Here is a 19,845-nt window from a genome sequence, read left to right on the forward strand (position 1 = left end):
TAGTAAGGTAGTGTTACAATATCAGTTTTTCCCTTATGGATACTCAATTTTTCCAACATCATGTTTTAAACAGTTCCTTCTTAATGATCAATGTCTCAATCTTTGGCTCTCTAGTCTGTTTCATTGGTTAATTGGTCAATACCACAGCATCAATTAATATAGCTTTATATTTTTCATCTCTCTTGAGACATAAAAATTAAGTCCTGTAAATGGGATAACAGAATAACCTGAAACTTTGGCAAAATAAAATACTTTTAGTAGCTAAAATAAAATACAATTTTTCTCAAATGTCTATGTACCAGCATGACAGATAAATCATATTGGTAATATGAGTAAACACCAAAAGAGAGAAATGTAATACTCATGATAAAAATTGAGACCATGATAAATGGCATAATAACAATATCATAATACCTCTTGTGTGATATCATTTTCCCTTCCTTTTTTTAAATTAATTTTACTTTATTTTATTTAATTTATTTTTTTGGCTGCATTGGGTCTTTGTTGCTGCGCACGGGCTTTCTCTAGTTGCGGCGAGTGGGGGTTACTATTTGTTTCAGTGCACAGGCTTCTCATTGCAGTGGCTTCTCTTGTTGTGGAGCACGGGCTCTAGGCGCATGGGTTCCCGTAGTTGTAGTACGTGGGCTCAGTAGTTGTGGCTCATGGGCTCTAGAGCACAGGCTCAGTAGTTGTGGCGCACGAGGTTAGTTGCTCTGTGGCATGTGGGATCTTCCCGGACCAGGGCTTGAATCCATGTCCCCTGCATTGGCAGGCGGATTCTTAACCACTGTGCCACCAGGGAAGTCCCATTTCCCCTTCCTTTAAACAATAAATAAAGCTTGCCCTTCCAAAGAGTCAAGTTAGAGCAAAGTTATTTGAAAATTTGAGTTTGGGAAACTAAGTCACATCTCGATATAAGACTATTAGAGAACATAATGGCCAATCTAAGAAACCATTCTCCTTATCTGCTAGCTATGTATGTACTATAACATAAAGAAAAATTAAAAGAAGACCCCCCCCAGAAAAAGGAAGAATAAAACCAAAACCAAAAAACATTTGGAAAGTATCAAGAAAGCACAGCTAATACATGGGTTTGGTGTTGTCTGGTCACTAAAAAAATGATTGAGGAATCCTGTCTAACAAATAATAGGATTTTCAAAATGCTTTTGTTTTTATAGGGTATGGTCAATAAATGCTTCTTGATCAATTTTTCCTGCTCTGGCAATGGCAGACTTGATGATTGAATTGGTTTTTAGGATACCAAATTTTTTAATACTCTAAATGTATACAGATAAAACACTTCCTAGACTATAAAATGAATGTTTCTCATGTTTGTATGAAGGTATTTTCTAAGGAAGGTCTGTTCTGCCCTGTATGTATCTTGTCCTGCCTCAGTTAAATTCCTAAGTCATTATTCTGTGAGCTACTGATAACTCATATTTTTGTAGAAATGCCTGTTTTGATCTATGGATGTGTTTTTAAGACAGAGCTAAGGGGCTTTCCTGAGGGGCTGGATGTGAGTGTAAGGGAAAGAGAGAAGTTACAGATGAATCCAAGCCTTTTTGGTTGAGCAATTAGAAAAAGAGACTTAACCATCAAATGAGATGAAGAAATCCATGGGTGCAATAGGTTTGGAAAAGGGAAAAGATGATTTTTATATGGTCAGTATGAAATATCTATTAGTGGAAATGTTAGGTTAACACATTATTCTTATTATTCTGAAGTTCAAGAGAGAGGTATTGCTGAGAGATATAAATATGGGAGTCATCAGCATATAGTGGTATTTAAAGCCAAAAGGTCATTAACTCACAAAGAAAATGGCTATAAATGGCAAGGACTAAACATCATCCTGGTATTAGACCAGTTCCCGTGCTGAAGAAATAATAAAATTAGTTTGTCGTGATTCATTCTAAGTAAACCTGTGTTTTTTCCTTGAGTAAATCTATTTCCCTAAGTACCTAATTTTTATAATCTGCTTTGTAATGTACTCCACATTCATCATTCTATAGAATAAACCTTCACTTTTTCGAAAATCAGAATATCTCTTCCATATTATATTATTCCTTTTAGACCCATGGCGATAATTGAATCATCTTAAAACAGTGGGATAAAATCACTTCTGGGTAATAAACTTTTCCTTCTTGAGCTGAGCCGAGTAATCATATCTGCTTATCTAAATGCAGACCCAACCAAGTTTGTAGAACCTACTAGAGTGAAAATGAGTAGCTTTTAATAAATAAGATATCAGTTTCAAAATTATGTTTTGTGAGAGAGAATCAGAGTCAGGGTAAGAACACAATCTATAGCTCTAAATTATGATACCACCTACTTCCCTCATTATTTCCCCTTATGTTTTTCCTACTTAGACATATTCATTATAAGCAGGTGTTAGAGGCAGCTGTTACTAAGATGGAAAGGAATGGGAAAGTTCTTAAATATTGCTTTCTTTATAAAAAAAAAAAAAAACAACTTCAGAACATCTGGGTTCTGGACTTCCCTGGTGGCGCAGTGGTTGAGAATCCACCTGCCAATGCAGGGGACACAGGTTCGAGCTCTGGTCCGGGAAGATCCCACATGCCACGGAGCAACTAAGCCTGTGCACCACAACTACTGAGCCTGCTCTGTAGAGCCCATGAGCCACAACTACTGAGTCTGCGTGCCACAACTACTGAAGCCTTCGTGCCTAGAGCCTGTGCTCTGCAACAAGAGAAGCCACCACAATGAGAACATGTGCACCGCAACAAAGAATAGCCCCTGCTCGCCGCAACTAGAGAAAGCCTGCGTGCAGCAATGAAGACCCAACACAGCCAAAAATAAATAAACAAAATTAAAAACAAAAATCTGGGTTCTGCCCAGAACTAAGAAATATTTTTGGTGTGACTGAAATGATTATGCAAAAGATTACGCAGAAGGAAGAGCAACTAAATTTCTTCCTTGTTGCCTGCATTTTAAAAATCTCCTTTTACTTTCACAGTAGTTTTTGTAAAATGCTATGAAAAGTTTAATGCATTTGTCTAGTTTTGCTTATTTTTAAACCCTTGAAGACTACTTAACATTGGAATGTGGTTGCTCAATATTTATTATTAGAAAACTACCTTATAATGTACAATTTTTAGCTTTATTACAGCAGTATTTTCCTTCTTTAAGGAACCTTCTCACCCTTCTGAGATGTACCCCAGATCCTAAGAGGTGAAAGGAGGAGATATGGATGACACAACACAACATACAAAAGGACATCAAAACCAAAAAGTTGGCCTAGACTCCTAGAACAAACCCTGTACCGTGGGTCCCAGCTAAATATGAGTTAGAGGGTTATGTTATCACCATAGTCGGAGCTGTTATTGTTAGGCCAATATATCTGTTGTCACTGGAAAACAGCATAGCCAAGTCATACTTCCCAATGGAGGAAAGTGTGGTGTCAGAATTTCAAGAAGGTCCAAATCAGGACACCTGTGTGCCAGATAGGCCCAGCTACACATGCGGGCTAGCCAGAGCTGCAGGACGCCGTCTGCTCAGCACATGAAATGCCAGTTTCTTTGCTGAAGATGGGTTTGAAGGATGGGATTCTTTAAAGAGAAAGCTCACCACTCAGCTGTGACATCCTTAGCCTTTCTCGCATTTTAAAATAAACAATTTTAGGAAGAGGGGATTAAAGGCTTATGTCTGAGAGATGACAAGTATGGTATATTGCTAGCTCCAGAAGAACTGCCTCAGAAGTCCTCCTTCAGATCGGCATTTGGCTTTTCATTCTGGTGACTGATGAAGAATGACTATAACTCTCAGAATATTCCAGGTGTTAAGCATGTGCAAATTCCAAAAATGCTCTATGTTCTTGTCACTGGGTTTGCAACAATCAGACCAACAAGGGAATATCTCTCTTCCCTATTCCCTTTAAGACATAATGAGACATTTGGCCCATACCTTGACTTCCTGATCTTTAATGAAAATCTGGTCAGAGAAAACATGGTGGACAACACAGAGTCTACTGAACAATTAGTATTAATTGTCTTCCCCCCCAACACACACTAAAACTGACATCTAGAATAGTATAAAGTAAGATTCACTTTGCAATTTGCAGGGCTGAATTTCCCACAACTTATCTTTAGGTCCTTATTTAGCAATCTATTGTTACCTTTAAGTCCCATTAGTAATTTTTAGATATTTAAAATGTTTATTTTTCTTTTAATCGATATATATACTCTACTCCCCTTGAAGCTTGTGGCAATTTTGGTTTCTTCTTCAGAGATAAGAAAACAAGGACTTCAATAGTGTTTCCAGAGTTTATATGCACAGTTCTATAAAGTTGTTAAACTCCAAAAAAAAAAAAAAAAAAGCCAGTATGGAAAAACAATCTCATTCACTTTTACAAAAAAAAAAAAAAAAAAAAAAAAAAAGAAAAGAAACTTAAGTGTTCTCCCCACTTTGCCCATCAAGGTAAAACTCTTCCGTATTAAAACTGTAGTCAAATAACTACGGTTATTGAAGCTGATCTATCATGGGACCACAGATACCAAATATTGAGCTTGCTCATAGTGTATACAGTCACTTTTCTAGCATCTTCCCTCCTGCCTAACTGCCTCCCTCAAATATTTACTGAGTGCTCTGCACATGACAGACGCTATAGGGTATTGAGAAAATTAATTTAATGTTATTAATATAGTGAAATTAATGTAAATTTCTTGGCATAAAGTAGGTTTTCAACAAATGTTAGTTGCACTATCTTCTAGAAGCAAGGGCCCATGTATTGCCTAGATATCCAATCACAGTACCAACCACACTCATGCCGGCTGTAGGATATTGGTCGGAATGTGCTGGAGGTGTACAGTCACAACACATAATATCAGATTGCATTATCCATGGGTAGGCAATGACTACAATTTGGAGGTTGGCCTGTTTATCCTGTTTGGTTTTGTGATTAAGTCACAAGCAGCTCTCAGTTATGTTCTTCCTTTCATTTCCATGCATCTTAGCTGCAGATTATCACTCCTTCAAATCCTTATATTAAATCTTATTATGGTGATTGCTATTGGCTCTTCATTGAGTGTGCAATTCTTAAATCTGGTAGCAGGGATTTGAAATTAATAATTTGTCCAGTGCTCTGGCCCCTCTGCTTTGATTCCCTAAGATATTTTAAATAGCCCTTGAAGATTAAGAACATCTTGGTCCCACCACCAGAGCATTTTCTCCAGCTAGTCTCTGACTGTCCCAGAAGTGGACTTAAAAAAAAAAATTACTGGTGAGGCTGAGCTACTTTTTTTTTTTTTACTGATGTCTACTGAGAATCAGAATTATATTTTTTGGTCTTAATTTTTTAAGTGAGAGGCCATCAAATATAGTTGTTATTTTGTGTCAAAAGCTTATATTTTCTAACAACACACACACTCCAATCCAATTTGTAATCAATCACTGGGGTGGCTATGGCACAAGACCTGACTGTTGGTCACTTGTGTTTTTAACAATGAGAACCAAAAGAGACTAAAATTTAGTCACAATGTGTTGCAGCTGGTGTGGCCAGGACCCCACTGAAAATGTAATTTCAAGAAGATTTTTCTTGTTAAAAAGCCATTTCCTTCTGCAGAGTGTTGGGAAGATAGCAGTAGGGCAAATAGGCAAGTAAGGAAATTTACAAGGATTTCCAAAGAGCATTTTGGAAGCATTGTATTAATTTTGAACAACTGCCAAAACATGTTTACTGAGTTAAGCCGTTTAGCCTTTTCTCTGAAACTTTAATAGGATATGTTTGCATTAAAAAATAACTTACGACAGACATTTTTTTTTTGGCCTCAGTGCATGCATTTTTACTAAGTGGCACAAGAAGTAACATGTGTCACCAGACTGGACTCTATGGCACTGCACTGTGTATGATTTGTTCCTGCCTCTTCTTTCAGGAAAAGAGTGGGTTTTGGGTGGGGAACGTACTACTGGTTTGCACTCATTAACTGCTTCCTGAAAATGACGGTTTCCTGAGGAACGGTAACCATGCTACATAAATTTCGACCAGGTTCTGCTAATAGATAGGACCCGGTTACAAGATAATCTTACAGATTTTTTTTTAAGACTATCAACCAAACTGAGGGTATACCACCTTAAAGAAATCAACATTGAAACGTTTATAATTATAACCACAATACTGACTCCGTGACTCAGAATGCCTTTTGGAACTTTTTGGAATTGTTTTCAGAAAGTACACTACATTTCTTTGACTGACGTCCTCACCTTCTGTGGGATATTTCGTTTATGGAAACAACACAAAGCCACTCAGAGCCAAGGATTTTGAATGTGGTGTGTTGGTCAATACATATAATCTTGTTTATGGTCATAAAATTATGGCCTAAAATAAATAAACATGTAAACTACTTCTGAAGTTAGTTTCAAAAGAAAGGTCTAAATGACAATATCAGAGGAATGAGTTTTCTGCAGTGACTAATTTGGAAAAATAATGTTTGAGCATGCTTGTTAAAAAAAAACTATGACATCATTTTAAACTTGCACATTTATCACATTCTTGCTTTGATATATTTCAGCACACATTCTATTCTGTTCCTCCGCCTTACCTGTAGGAAGATCTTGTCCACTTTACCTAACACAACCCCTCTACCATCTGTTCTGAAGTCACCAGACTCCTACCCTCCTACTAGTGCAACCTTGTTATTTCTTACCATGCTTCTTATTCCTTGTAAACCTGCCTCTTTTCACTTATGTTTCCTTAGTGTTTTGTAAATGAAACTAGGATCAGACTTCCTCAGGGAGCAGTGACGCATTTACAGAGGAAAAAAAACCAAAATTTAATTCCTTCCAAAATATTTGGAAAAGAAAAGGCAGGCACCACCTCTTTACATTATCACCATATATGGCGGTTGGGATGACAATAAAACAACAAAAGAGATCAATATTAAAAAAGAAGTAGAATCCTATCAATTAGAGCATAATTGCCTAGGAGCAGGGATGGCAAGCCGGAAGCCTAGCCTGTTTCTAGCTTGGACAAATGTTTGGGTGAGATTCCTGCACATGGAACGTGAAAGATCAGAACTTCTACACTGTTCATTAGGAAATGCCTACTTAGGGAAAACAATAATATGTTTTCACCAGCTTTGAAAAATACCCACTTTCCTGTTTGAAGAGTTTGTGGCAAAATATATTTTGTCTGTCACAGTTCACGTGATCTCACACCCATACAGCTTGACTTTATAATTGGCTATTTCTCTGAACTTTATCCATTGTGAACCCTGTAACCTATAATGTGCCCAAAATATGACACTCAAGTTTAGTTTTAGAGATTTAAAAATACATTTACTTCTATTATTGAGGCCCTTACAACGCCTTTCCAAGATGTTTTAAAAATATATAAACAGTAACACATCTCATACATGATAGAATAAAAACACATAGGGCTCTTCTTGAATGTCATAGGCAGGATATTCTAATAGCAGGCTGTTTGTAGCCTGCAAGAATAAAAATAATAAACCTTATAACAATACCACTAAGTTCTAATAAGAAATGTGGAAGAATTACTACTGGTACTGAAATTTTTGATGAAATACAAGAAAATCAAGACAAATAGGCAAAGAAAGGAAACAAAACCAAAAAACACCTTCCACTTTCAGTCTTTCTTCCCCCAAAAAATAGAGGCAATCTGTCAAAACAGAAACTGAATTTATGATTCCAGAATCAAAAAATCCAACTCGAATAACTCATTCTTGGGTTGACTCTGTCTAATTCAGATTTGTCTTTCATAAATTCAGAGTGGAAAGGCCTTAATTTTGTTTTTCATAACACAACCTCTAATGATGTAATGTAAACAAACAATATTTTTTTTTTTTTTGCAAAGAGATAGGAAAAGACACCATTGTCACAGCTCTCACTTTACTGATGAGAAAACTAAGGCTTAAAGGTGTTAGATGATTTCTTCAATGTCCAGCATATTAAAAAATAGGCTAACCAGGTCTTCTGAATCTTTATCCCAGGCTCTGTCAAGCTCATCTGCTGTCCTATGTAGAAACTGTAGCCATCTTCAACTGCATATTCTTAGAAATAAAGTATGATGATACACATGGCATACACCCAGAAAGAACAATACTAATGTGGGATAACAGATTAACATGGAAATTAATTAACAGGAAACATCCAAGGACCAAACACAGCATTGTTATAAGCCAGTTACTCCTGGAAGTAGAGAGAGAGCCAGAGGTTAGGCACATCCCAAGATGAAGAGTTCCACCACATCTAGGCCAGTTGGAATCATGACACTGTAGTCTTTGCTAATACATTTTGACATACACAAATTTAGAGCTGAAAAAAGGGCTCTACCTATAATTTGTCTCCCATCAGTTTTTTAATCAACAGAATTTAATTCTTCTACAGAGCTTTGTTATTATTCAAAAGGCTTGTGTTAGAAGTCAGAAGATCCAAGTTCCAGCAGAAGTTCCTTTGCCACAGGCATTATTTGTAGTACATTGGGCAGATCATGACCATCTCCTCAATTGGTTCCCTCGTATGTAAAATGAGCGAGTTAAACTAGGTGATTTCTAATGTATCTCCCGGCTACAACTATGCCCACTTTAGTCTCTTGTACAAGTTCTTGAAACTTGTAGATGATAAAAGGTTCTCTTGTTTCTTTCTATAAAGCTCTCCATCTTGATTAATAATTATTAGGCACATTTGAAGAATCCTCTTATTCAGTTATTAAACAGGCAAGCACTTTTAAGAGTCTATCAGGTGGAAAATAAATGTTAAGGAAGCGTTCTACACTACAAGTTAGTAATTATTTATAAAATAGCAAGTAGCCAAAAATTACTCTTTAGTGCGTAGTTCAAGCTATAAAAACAAGCATTATATACTGCTTAAAATATGTACTGCATATTATAATATGTAACATTTCATGAGCATAAATAGTAGATACTTGCATATTCTCCTCAGACACTAGTTGATGTAACAAGTCCATCATAGAGAAAAAAAAACTGGAGGCCCTTTACTTCCGAAGCATTCAAACAGAGTTCAAGAAACAAAAGCACCTGTCTTGATAGGAATCTACACAGGTTTATTTCATGTTCAGTAAGTGATGAAAGGGAAAACAGCATGAGAAGTTGGGGCAATCAGACTTGATTCTCGTGGCCTGCATTAGCCTGACCCGGGGCACTCTTTAGCAGACTTTTTTGATAGCAATGAGAAATCATAAAGACTTGGTTGCCTGACTCCTGACAATTTGTAGTTAACCGTAAATGGTTTAATTTTTGATCTGGAGATTTTTTGTTTGTTTCTGAAAGGACTTCAAAACAGTTGAGCAGGCAAGGGGGCTCAGGAGTTTTTATCAAGAACATCTGCATATGTGAAAATGACTTCAAAGAAGGAAATAATATCAGCAAAGAAAAGAACACGGAACAGAAAGAAAAGAGGACTGGGGAGAGAATGTGAAGGAAGGCCCACGATTATGGGCAGAAGGTTGTGGAGGAATCAGTGAAAGAAATAAAGAGGAACAAACCAGAGAGGAAAAGAAAAATATGTAATATTACAGAAGGAAGGGGCTATATTAGGTATAAAAGACAGACAACAGAGTACAGAGGATGGTTACTGGAGAAAAAGACTTTGGCTTTCAAGTGACAAATGAACACAGGGCTTGTTCACGGTGCCAAATTCCAAATGGTTAAGATGAAGTTACAGTGAGCAAGTGAAGACTATTATTTGAATGTGAGCTGTCATTTCAGTTGGTTTTAAATGACAATTTTCCCCGTCCTCCCACTTGAATGAAGTTTTTTAGTTCATTACCAGATAGAAACTCTTACTGGCAAACAGTTTGTATCCAGTATGTTAAAAGAACTTTATCACATACTTCAGTGAGATGACTTTCACTCTCAATTTAACATTATTAAAATATTTCCAAATTACCTGAATCATGAAAAAAGAACTCAAAACAAACAAACAAGTAAAGGGAATGGAACGAGAATAATGAGCTCCAAATTTCTGAGTCCTCTTAGCAGGACAGTCTGACACTCAAAGAGAGTTATAAGTCTTCCAAATTCTCAGCAAGCCCTTTGGGCTCCAAGCACTGTGCAGAAAGTGTCAAGAAGCTTGCCTTGGCATAGGCTGTCTTACTTTGGAGAATAGCAAATGAATGCTGTTGGCGGCAGACTATAACATGTTCAATTATTTTGGTCCCCATGTTTAAAAAACTAATATTGCCATAGTTTTTAGGATCTCTCCTTACTGTGGTTGTACTTTTAATGTCTGCTATACTCTTGCTTCTGTGTAATTTCATCAATTTTCAATTATGTGCTGTTTTGCTTAAGTTTTACAAGACAGCACTGACTTACCATCCCTTTTAATTCTAACAATCAGTGCAAGACACATGATAGCGTGTGTGTGTGTGTGTGTGTGTGTGTGTGTGTGTGTGTGTGTGTGTTCATTTGGTCTTGTTTTGTTTTACAATTCTTGGCCTTGGTATAATTGAGTTCATTTGTTTCCTTCATGTACATCACATGCATTCAGTTACTCCTTCCCATCTTGGTGGGGAAAATTAAGCAGCCACTTTCTATTTCGTGCAGGAGCACTTGACCTTACTTATTTCTGTAATGGTAATAGTAATAATGACATCAGTTCAATGACTAAGTGCACTTTCCTCTTCCTCCCTGTTGCCCAGTAAGATGAGTATTGTTACTATTATGGTTGCTACTGTTACCCTATTTTACAGATTTTTTTAAAAAGACCAGAGGTTAAGTGGCTTTTCCAAAGACATTAAGCTAGCCAGCTGAAATTTGGAAAAATTCCCCTTAGGAATTCTGTTAGGAAGCTGTAGTGCTGCGGTGCTGCTACAGATCAACTGATTCTCTGAAAGGCAGCTCAGAGGGGTCAAAAGTAAAGAAAAAACAAAAGCAATAGCAGGTTCTAAACCTAGACAGCTTCCTCCAATCTCATCAGAGTGTGAGGGATGCCAGTCAGACCAACTTAAAGCCACTGGAGAGAAGCCATTAAGAAGGCCTCCACTTTGCTGATGTCAGTGGGCACGTGGTGTCACTTAGACGCAAGATGATGGGTACTGGGGACTGTATGGGGGTTACCATGAGAAAAAGAGAGAAAAATAGGATCTTTGCAATAGCATCCCCTTCTATTTGGGGCAACGCAATAATTTAATGGGAAAGAGTAAGAGAAAGAAAGAGGGGTGTGTGTGTGTGTGTGTGTGTGTGTGTGTGTGTGTGTTTTCCTTCTTGACAGTGAATTCTCCCTGGCAGGGAGGCAAGTAAAGGCAGAGATGAAACTAGTGTACTACTATGTGCGTGCCTTTGTACCCATGAACTGCTATCATACTTTGGTTACGTAGAGTAGCAATTGGCATCAGCAGAGGGTTTGGATTTTGCTATGGTTTTAATGAACGTAGAGTTATATCCATGTCATTAGAAAATAGAATAGGGAAGAATAAAATAAAGGTCCATGTTTCCTCTTAAGTCCACACTGTGTGGATATTGTATCCATATTGTATATTGCAGCATATTGTAGCGCCTGGTCTGGTAGTTAAATATGCAGGCTCTGACACTAGATCGCTTAGGTTCGTTATTCTGGCTTTCTCCACTTACTGCTGTGTGACTTGTACAAACTGCATAACCTCTCTGTGTCTCAGGAGAATTACTGTTTTATCATTTACAAAAATAAGGATGATGTTAGGACTTGCTCCAAAGGCTGCCGAGAGAATTAAGAAATTAATTCAAATGAAGCATTTGGAGCAGTGCCTGGCACAGAGTAAATAATCAATAAATGGAACCTCTTACTATAATTTGATGTGTGCTATAACTATTTGCAAGCCAGTTTAAGGAAATAATATCTGAAAATCACTCCTTTCTTCTAGTCCTGGGAAGAAAGAACATTATTATTCCACATGGTAAAGCATAATATGGAGAGCTAACATTTTTTAGGAGATATTTGGATGGATCCACCACTTTAAGAAGTCTCTCCCCCTAATTGTGATGCTTTGTTTTGCCACTTAATGTACTTATTCATTCATTGATTTTGTTTAATTTAGACAAGTTGGGACAGTTAAAATGTTGCATGATAATGAAATATTTAAATTTGAGCTATTGTGTGTGCCAAATTATAATACATAAGTAGAATCAACCAATTAAATTAGACGCTGTAATATATTTTAAAGGATATCTGATGCATATTTGTCCCTTTTATCTAACTATGGAAGAGAGATAAGTAACTTTTTAAAATATTTACTACTTTTGTGCTTTGCTGATTTTATTTCTACATTTATTTGAAACACACAGATAAACCTAAGCTAGTATTAAGGTCCCACAAATATAGTCTCTTATTCAGGTTCACTGGTTATGGATAAAAGTTAGAATATAATAATTCTGTTTTTAGTGCTGCATAAACTGAGTTAAAATACAGCAATTTATATCTGATATTGAAATCCCTTCCGCCTTAAAGGTTTCTGATTTAATTTACCATTACTAAGACAAGGATTTATGGGATGAACTCTCCCTAAGGACCCTGATTAGATGTTGGTGTTATTCGTGGCCTTCCTTCCTTGTTTCGAACCCAAAGAAGTGGGCAATAACCCAAAATTGTTAGCGTGAGAGACTCATTGGGAAGCCACAATTTAAAATATTTGGATGGTGACTTTCCTCCTGTGGACAGATGTTCCTATAAAAAAAAACTCCCATATTTTATATCAGTTGATCTCTGTGTTTGGGAGAATGGTTTATATTTATCCTAAAAAAAGAAAAAACCCAACAATTAGAGATAAATATGTTGTTCTCTCATTCCCAGAAAGTGGGGACAGAGAAAGAAAAAAATTAACTTCTGTTTTCCTTAAACAGTAATACTAAACTTTTGTTATACGTTCCATATTTAATCTTTCTATGTGATCTTAAAGCAATCCTACACAACACAAACATCTATCTATTAATTATTATAAATAAAGGCCTCTATAATTTAACAGATCATTTTAATGTACACAAAACGATTGTGCAGGGAAAAGAAGAGGAAGCGGCAATATTCTGCTAGAACAGAATATATGTTACCTTTCTATTACGTTGCTTTCTCTACTTTAAAAATTGTAAGATTTGGGCTTCCCTGGTGGCGCAGTGGTTGCGCGTCCGCCTGCCGATGCAGGGGAACCGGGTTCGCGCCCCGGTCTGGGAGGATCCCACATGCCGCGGAGCGGCTGGGCCCGTGAGCCATGGCCGCTGAGCCTGCGCGTCCGGAGCCTGTGCTCCGCGACGGGAGAGGCCACGGCAGTGGGAGGCCCGCATACCACAAAAAAAAAAAAAAAAAATTGTAAGATTTGAAACATCCCGGGAAGGAATATGTATCAGAGGGGAGCGCTAAAGAAGACTATGGTAGGGTCAAAGTCACAGCTGGAGTGAGTTTAAGTAACCTTGTCCTTTACTCTCTCTCCTCTAGCACAGAAAAAAAATGATGGATGCCCCTACTTAGATAATCATTAAAATATTTTTCTTGCTATTCATGAGATAACCTTCACTTGTATCAACCATCAATTCTCTACTATCCACAGTGAAAGAAAAGAAGTAGTGTAGTGTAGATTATTTCAAATATTTTTTATTTTGAAAAATTTAATTTAAAAACTGATTTGCTTTCCTGATTATGTCTAGTGTCAGTTGATGTCCAGAGGAGATAGCAAATATTTATCCTCTAGCAGGGGAAAGTTGGACTGGGGTTTTAAAAAAAGAAAGCCATGGATAATTTTAGAAAGTGAAGAAATCCCCCCCAGAAAATAGGGTATATAGTTTTTTCAATGAGCATATTTATGAGTGTTTGTGCATGCAAATAGATACAGCATTTTTATTAAAGGAAATACAATATACAAATATGAGTGTTCTCTAACCAACATCCTCAAGCTTCTGTTTCAATGTATATCAAGCGTTCTTTTCTCACAACGTAACTTCATCCAAACCACCGTCCTTCAAGCAACAAAATTATATCAGAAAATAATGGAATCTGAATTTACATTACCAGTTTCACCTTCGTTTTAGAGACATATGCCAGGAAGCTTATCTACCTTTAAAATATAATTATTTTCCACAGTTCTCATCATAACTTTAAAAAATATTTCAAAATCATACAGCATTGTGTTCAAATTAATCTGCCAGTCTAAGACAAAGTAAGGAGTAAAGACTAAAAGAAGCTATTATAAACACATTCAAAAGGTTTTTCATTCTCAAAAAAAAAAATCACTGTTAATTTCAAGGGTAAATTGATTTTACAAATTGCTTTACTTTTTTAAAATCTGTCTTTAAGGTGGCCTGTAAAAATTGACACCTCATGCTCCAGAGGTGATGTTGAACAAGTGTACTTAATCAGAATATATTTAAGCGCACGATATTGAATATTTTGTTTAATAATACTTTTGATTTAGAAAATTTGCAAGTCTCTTTAGAAACTGATATATAAATATTGATATATATGTTAGTAACAGTCCTACAATCTAATTTATCCCACATACATATACATACACACACTACCTTTTAAAACACATTAATAATAGATGCAAAAGGAAAGTCAAATTAAAACATTAATGTGAATAATTCAGCAAAATAATTTTTGCTACTTCTGTATCGATTCACCTGAATGAATTCAATTTTCTATGTCAGTTTCCAATCATAATTCATAACTGTGTCTTTGAAAGCAAACCTAAGAATGAGAATTTTAACACCCCTGGAGAACAGTTCATTTTCTTTGAGCGCCCTCTAAATCTTTCCTGAAATTCAAAGGCTACTCCTCCAGAAGTGATTTACAAATGATTCACCTTGCTGACAGGACAAGTAGAATTCCTACTAATTAGAATGTTTTCTTCATATGAAATCAGCTACGGTGACTCAAGAAAACCGTGGCGCCAATTTAGTCTCATTTTCACTTTTGTAGATTAATGAATTATTTAATTTCTTCAGTAATTTCTTCTGCAATTGCAATAAAATTTTTATTTTAATTCTCTATTCTGAAAGTAAATCAGGAAAAATAGACCATTATTCAATTTTCACTTAAGGAAAAGGAGACCAAAGACTGAGTTTCTGATATGCCTACTTGAAGTTATATCTTACAGTCTCTGGTTCCCGTACCTCTGAAATGCATACAGTTCAGTATCATCAATCAAAGATTGGGGATGGGGAGACAACCAGACTTATTAGGCCTAAGGATGACACTACATAATTAGCTAGTTTTACCAGTTGGCATTTTACTTACAAATTTTCTCAATCGATCATGTTATGATGGAAAAAAATTCAGTTCAGCTACATTTTACTTCTAAAGTTTTTCTCCATAAAAGGAGGTGGCATCTTCCGTTTTGAATAGTCTTTCTAATTTCCATTCCATTATTGAAAATAAGAGTACTAAGAATTTTGGTAACCACATAACTAGTGGAAGAAAGAAGATAAAGAGACCCATAAATATTCAAAGAATTCCTCTTTCTACTTCAAAGAAGAAAGATTTTTTTCTATTTCTTCCTTCATAACAGTACACATTTTAGATCACCCAATAAACAAGTGAGAAGCCAGAATATACAAAAGATAATCCTTTTATTTTCCAGCTATCTTACTGTCAGTCAACTTAATGTTTCAATTCTATGTTACCATTGTCTCTAATAAGTTGTAATTTTCTCACAAACCCAATGTCAAATTTTAAGGATCCTGTATTATAGTTAAGTAAATATAATGAAATATATTCCACAGGACCACTAAGTTATGGAAAGCATACAAGACATTCAACTCAAAAAAGAAAAAAAAAAAAAAGAAAAATTCAACTCATTTATAAAATAAATCAATCTTCAATTTGAAGACATCCAAAACAGAGTCACAACCTCTTTAAGGAGCAGATATTTGGAGAGATAGAAAAATAAGCACACATATTTTATACATATTTATATACAGATATGCTACCAAAACATAAAGGATAAGCCAGGTTCTGGGATGCATCCCACAGTCTAACCCATGTAACCCTATGGCTAGCGGCAGTGCTGACATAACTGATAATTTGACTGAGGAACATCAGGTGTTAGAGCCCAATGGTGACGGAAACAGAAAGCCCTTTGCAGAAACTCACAGAATGTACATGGATGAGAATCAAAAGGAACCTCAAAGATTATTGGGTCCCATCCCTCTGTTCTTGGCTAAACTAAACCCAGCTCTTTTCAGCAACTGATAAGGTTGAATTTGAAGTCAGTAGCATTAGAAAAAAATCTGATGACTTGGACTGAGAGCATCCTTTCTTTCTAACCTTTGACCCATCATATTATGGACTTCTAAGAGAAGTCCACTCCTACTGAAAATGGCAGGGTGTTTCCCAAGGAAGAGAAAAACGGAATGAGAGTGGTCTTGTAAGTGTGGATGGAGATATGTACACATGTGTGAGAATATGCACAGGACATGTATGCATGTAGTGTGTATGCAGATGTATAGTTTATTTCTCTTGAGACTTAAAAAAAAAAAAACTACTGTGGTTGCAGGCTTCGTATTCCTTTGAGAGGATAGCTGAAATGTTTGACATTTCAAAGCCCAGGAAGCATTCTGGAACTGCAAAACGAGCAAAACTCTCCCCGTGAGAGGGCACTAGGGGGCCAAGCGGAGCAGAATCTTCCCTCGCTGTCCATCCAGGACGGCCTTGGCTGTCAACCTTCGCTCTGCCGCCTGCGCTGGGGGCAGGGGCAGCGGAGGACGCCGAGAGCGCGCACAGCAGTTGCAGCAGGATCCTCTCATAAAACAAGGAACCCCAGGATCTGTGGGGCAATGAGCCGCCTTTACGGGTTGACAGTTGTGCTGTGGATGTGCCCGTGCTGCTGCTTGGCAATCTGGCGTTCGGTTTTGGCCTCGCAAAACAGGAGCGGAAGGGGAAGCTGTAGCGGTTCCCAGTGTCCGCAGGGCCCCTCTCCTGGCCGCTGTGTGCCGGCCACAAGGGGTGCAGAGTGTGCGCACTCCTGTCTCTCTGTGTCTGTTTGTGTAACTGTTTGCGTGACTGCCAATCTATCTGTCTGTGTGACAGAAACAAAGATGCTCGCGGAAAGTTCCCTCTGGAAAATAAACCTCGGGAGTTTTCCTTGCTATGTCCCAGGCACCCTGGTCCTCCGTAACTATGACACTGCCATTGTCCCTTCGTTATTTTGTTTCCTCCGGGATGATTTATATCCAGGAGTGAGAAATGCACGTTTATTGAAGTTGTCTGTATGTGCCCTTACTTCATGGAAATGAGAAAGTGGCTGGGGAGGAAGGAGAACCTGAAAAACGGTAAATTCCCTCTTCGGATTGTGAAATGAAACAGTTAAGAGCCCAGAAACTGGACTCAGACTGTCCGGATTCAAATCCCGCTCTGCCACTTACACTAAACCGTGTGCCGTGGGCAGAGAGCTTCTACTCGGTGCCTAAGTTTGTTCATTTGCAGGACAGGGATAGTAACAGCGCCCAGCTCACAGGGCTGTGAAGATTAAACATATGTAAAACGCTTAGAACAGTACCAGACACATTAATAGTTGCTGTGTGTTAGCTATTAACATCATCCTCGACATCCACTGTGTTAAATGTGGAGAAGGACCATTCCGGCCCTTTCCCCCACCTGTACGCACTAGATCTCCGTACATGCCCATCATATCCCAAAGCAAAGATGAAAAAGTACCCTCCCCGGCCCGCTCCACACCCTCCAGCCCTCGCAGTCACCCAGCCACCCCCGCCAGTGCAGACGTGCATCTGCGAACCCCTCCCCAGCCGTCTTGCGCGCCACACCTGGGGGCGCACTCGGGGGCAAAGGCAAATGAAGTGTCCGAGAGTGCCGGTCCCTACCTCTCCTGGCTGAAGAGTGCATTGGGGGTATTTTCCTACCTGCCCCAGGTTTTTGCCCTTCTTACTGCCGCCGAAAGCCAGTCCTTGGTATGTGCCCGCAGATCGATTGGCGGCCTGGGCTGGCGTCTCCCCGCCCAGAGAGGACTTGATGGAGTTGAGTTTGGCCCGCGAGCTGCCGAACTGTGAGCTCTGCACCATCAGCACCGCGGCCAGTAGGAGCAGGCAGCAGGAGTCCTTGCCCCGCATCAGCGTGGCCATCTCCTGGCGACAGGTCCCCCGGGAGGGGCAAAGCCCGCAAGGGCGCGGATACCGAGGGAGGCAGGACCCCAACACGGGGCCCTACGCTCGGGGCGCCGGGACTCGCAGACTCTGTGTCCCCCAACCCCACTTGGCTTTGGGGGCCCAGCACCGTGTGAACTCAGTCTCACGCCTCAGACCGGGAGGCAGCGCGACCCAAGCAAGACCTGCTTCTCCGCCAGGGCAGGAAGTTCTGCAGTAACTGGAAGCAATCAAAGGCGAGGCGCCTTCTTGCCAAGGAGGCGTGACCCGAGGTGCAAGAAGACCCAGCGCCCCGGCCCGCACCGATTCCGTTGCTCCTTGCCCCGCACCTCCGAGGTCCCGCCCGGTTCTCCGCGGTCCAATCCTCCTCCCAACTGCTCAGGAGGTCCACATTAGTTCCTTCTCCTTCGGCCTCGGTTGGCGTTTTCTCTCCTCTTTTCCTTCCCTACCCCTTATGACTCAACCTTGGCAGGACATAAGTCCTCCTTTTCAAAGTTAGCGGGCACGATATGGGGGATCCGGAAGCGCCCCCAGACAAGACCCTTGAGGCCTGAGGCCAGCCAAGGTCCCGCACGCGCGCACGCACACGCGCCCCGAAGCGTTGCTCTCCGGCTCACAGCCCTGCAGCAGCCAAGCGCTGCCAGGGACGCGGCGATGCCCTGGGAGCTGTCTCGCGCTCCACGCGGTCTCCCTCTCTGCGTCTGCTCTCTCATCGCCGCCCCCTTTGCTTTTTATAGCTTCCCACAATGGGTTTTTTTTTTTTTCCTCCGCCCCCAATTCAATAGTGACAAAGAGTGAAAACGTATCTATCACCCCCCACGTTCCCGCCCCGCTCCTCGCTTTTCCCTGCGGCTGCTCCTTCTGAGGCTTCCCCTCCTGCTTCTCCCTCGACCCCTCCCACAGCCCTTCCACCGGACAGCCGATGAGGAAATGGGACTCACCCCCAGAGGAACAGGCGGGGTTCTGATTATTCCTGACAACCAGCCACTCCAGACGATGGAAGAACCTTTGCAAACAAACGGATGGCAAATGTGCAAGTGGAGAGGGGCGAGCTGCCACCTCGCTTCGGGACCGCCAGCACCCCTCCCCAACCCACCTCCAGTCCCTGACTCCTGGAGGAGCACTGGGAAAGCCCTACAGAAGACTGAAAGAAGTGAGCATCTGGGCGTTAATGGTCTGTGTATGCTCAAGTTGGGTTTTAGCCTGTGCCTCCCAGTGGATGTGTGAGACTGGCACTGTACTGGTGCGCCAGGGAGTGCCCAACCGATCCAAATGCGGCTTTGGGAAGAAGAGTACCAGAGAAGGGGGAAAGATGCTCCTATTTTCCCTCTGAGAGGCGGTTAGGACTTTCTGGTCTCCTCCTCTTCACCCTCCAGTCCCCCTCCCCACCACACAAGCAGCGTTTGTCTACGTCTCTGAGGAGCTGGGAGCAATGGGGGCCCCCTGAGTACCTTCCGAGCTTTGAATCTCACAGCTCTACCGGGCATCTTTACCGTCCCAGGCAACTCCCCCCATTGCAAAGAGGAAATCCCAGACAGGAATGAACGGGGCGGCAAGGGAGTCTTGGAGGTTCTGCTTTCTGCCCCTTAGCCTCTGGGAATTACATGCGAAGCCTTTCCTGCGAGACCCGAGGCTCCCCGGGTCCGGTTCGCTTCTGTGGGAAAGAGGCTCAGAGAAGGGCTGGAGCGCGCCGGTCTGCGGCGCTTGGGGGCGCCAGTGGCAGCCGCTGGGCAAGGCGAGGAAGCGTTGCCGGAGACAGAGATGAGAGCTGTCCCAGGCAATCTCTGGGACT

At 40.0% G+C, this 19,845-nt stretch overlaps 1 protein-coding gene across 2 annotated transcripts in view; it reads right to left on the bottom strand.

Moving 5' to 3' along the window:
• DKK2 (dickkopf WNT signaling pathway inhibitor 2) overlaps positions 1–18,745 on the bottom strand; it is a 105,811-nt gene extending 87,066 nt beyond the window's left edge. Inside the window, exon 1 of one of the 2 annotated variants that reach the window (XM_024119508.3) lies at positions 17,775–18,637. In XM_024119508.3, coding sequence (XP_023975276.1) covers positions 17,775–18,032 — 258 coding nt within the window. In that variant the 5' untranslated portion in view covers positions 18,033–18,637. Of the gene's footprint in view, positions 1–17,774 lie in introns of both variants that reach the window. The other variant, XM_024119509.2, reaches the window with a different exon arrangement.
• Positions 18,746–19,845: the final 1,100 nt, after the last annotated feature.

This window comes from Physeter macrocephalus, chromosome 7, assembly GCF_002837175.3.
Source record: "Physeter macrocephalus isolate SW-GA chromosome 7, ASM283717v5, whole genome shotgun sequence".
NCBI classification, from domain to species: Eukaryota; Metazoa; Chordata; class Mammalia; order Artiodactyla; family Physeteridae; genus Physeter; species Physeter macrocephalus.